This window comes from Cebus imitator, unplaced genomic scaffold, assembly GCF_001604975.1.
Source record: "Cebus imitator isolate Cc_AM_T3 unplaced genomic scaffold, Cebus_imitator-1.0 Scaffold322, whole genome shotgun sequence".
In the NCBI taxonomy this organism is placed as follows: Eukaryota; Metazoa; Chordata; class Mammalia; order Primates; family Cebidae; genus Cebus; species Cebus imitator.
Genome location: NW_016107637.1, coordinates 40,648 through 43,069, shown reverse-complemented (window position 1 = coordinate 43,069; position 2,422 = coordinate 40,648). Strand labels below are relative to the sequence as shown.

Below are 2,422 nucleotides of genomic sequence, written 5' to 3'. Positions count from 1 at the left end.
TTTTTTGTATTTTTAGTAGAGACAGGGTTTCACCATGTTGACCAGGATGGTCTCGATCTCTTGACCTCGTGATTCACCCGCCTTGGCCTCCCAAAATGCTGGGATTACAGGCTTGAGCCACCGCGCCCGGCCTATTTTCTTTTTTTAAGACAAATGCAGTGACACTATCACAGCTCACTGCAGCCTCGAACGCCTCAGCTTAAGGGATACTTCCACCTTAGCTTCTCAAGTAGCTGCTACTATAGGTGCATGCCATGCACACCTGGCTAATTTTTTTTTTAAATGCTTTTTAGAGGTGGGGTCTTGCTATTTTTCCCAGGCTGGTCTCAAAATCCTGGCCTCAAGTGATCTCCTGCCTCGACCTCCCAAAGTGCTATAATCTCAGCACTTTGGGAGACCCCTCACCTGGCCTCAAAAGGGATTTTAAACAGAAAAACATGTAAAAATATTTAATTTGTCTGGGAAATAACCCCAGACTCCTGGCCTATCAGTCTCCCATAGACCATTACACAGAAGCAGGTCCATGTTTTACTAAAGGAAGAGTGTCAGCAATAAACTGTTGAGTGAAAAGACTAAACTATAGGACAGCATGCACAGAATGAGCCCATTTTGTTTAAAAATATATTTCATATATACAGTATATACTAAATACAGCATGGATATAGAAAAGTATCTGGAAGATTAGTTATCAAATTATTAATGGTGCTTGTCTGTGGGGAATACAAGTAGGAGCAAACTTTTACGTTCTATTTCGCTTGCTATCTAATCTACCCTCAAATGGATTACTAATTCTACAGCATTGTTTCAAGCTAGTAATAGCTTTTTTCAGTTTCTTTTTAAACACAGCTAAATACGGAAGACAGAGGTGGACAATTTTTCACATCCATCTTGAACTTATTCATTACACAGAAAAACAGCTGGAAAACTATTATGTGTTGAATACATACGATTTTTACTGCAGACGTGATACACAGCCCATACTGCCCAGAGCTGAACCTCTGGTTGAGAGAAGTTGCCAAGGAGTGGGAAAAATGTCTTGAAAGATCTTTAAAAAAAAAAGTAAGTACAAAGATGTTAATCCAGAGCTCAGGCCAGTGTTCAGGGATATAATAATTTACACTATATAATTTATAATAATAACATATATAATTTTCACAGCTGGGCGTGGTGGCTCACACCTGTAATCCCAGCACTTTAGGAGGCCAAGGCAGGTGGATCGCTTGAACTCAGGAATTTAGGACCAGCCCAGGCAACAAGGTGAGCCCTGTCTCTACAAAAAATAAATAAATAAATTAGCTGGGCCTGGTGGCGCATGCCTGTGGCCTCAGCTACACAGGAGACTGAAGTGGGAGGATCACTTGAGCCTGGGAAATCAAGGGTGCATTGAGATGTGATCATGCCACTGCATCTCAGCTCCAGCCTGGACTCTACCTCAAAGGGTTGGGGGGGGGGGGGAAAAAAAACTTTCAACATTTTCCCTGCAGGGTCAATTCCTCACTGTGACTGAGCATACAGTGAAGCTATTATTTGAGAAACTGCATTCTGTGTTAGACATTTTATACATTCAATATCTCATTGCATACTCAATCTTGCACACTGTCAGCCTCATTTTACAGACAAGGAAAACTGACTTTCTAGAAATACTTTCCCACTATCCCAGAGAAATAGGATTTGAACATTAGTCTAACTGATTATCTAACACATTATCACTGTATCACTGAATACAGCCTTTAAGAAAAGCACAACATCATGAAATTACCTATAGGTCACTAGTGCTGTCATCTTACAACTTGAACTTGTCCAATTCTGGATAGTTGAATGCTACTCCAAAAAAAAAAAAAAAAAAAAAACCAGAGAAACCAAGATTCAAATATTGTATTCCACCATTTACAACAAAATTTTTCAAAATCTGGGAATGACTGAACAAATTTGGATACATCTACTTGGCAAAATATCAATCACATAACCATTATGTACACAGAACATATTAATAATGTGGGAAAAATTACAAGAACAAGGAGCATCTGTTTAAAGATACTGGACTGAGTACACATTTACTTCTACTCCCTCAGGAATCCCATTACCAGAAAGTAAACACAAAGAACAATGCACATGGAAAAATGGTAACTAATTTAATATCTAGCACTGGGAAAGCTTAAAACACAAACCAATTCGAAGAGAACCCCTCAGAGACTTAAAAATTTGGTACATGAGGCCGGGCGCGGTGGCTCAAGCCTGTAATCCCAGCACTTTGGGAGGCCGAGGCGGGTGGATCATGAGGTCAAGAGATCGAGACCATCCTGGTCAACATGGTGAAACCCCGTCTCTACTAAAAATACAAAAAATTAGCTGGGCATGGTGGTGCGTGCCTGTAATCCCAGCTACTCAGGAGGCTGAGGCAGGAGAATTGCCTGAACCCAGG

At 40.6% G+C, this 2,422-nt stretch overlaps 1 protein-coding gene across 1 annotated transcript in view; it reads right to left on the bottom strand.

Annotated features, from left to right (window-relative positions):
- ZYG11A (zyg-11 family member A, cell cycle regulator) overlaps window positions 1–2,422 on the bottom strand; it is a gene marked incomplete at its 5' end in the record, with an annotated part of 45,381 nt that overhangs the window by 5,820 nt on the left and 37,139 nt on the right. Inside the window, 2 exon segments of the mRNA XM_017504363.2 lie at window positions 948–1,045; window positions 1,760–1,821. Coding sequence (XP_017359852.2) covers window positions 948–1,045; window positions 1,760–1,821 — 160 coding nt within the window.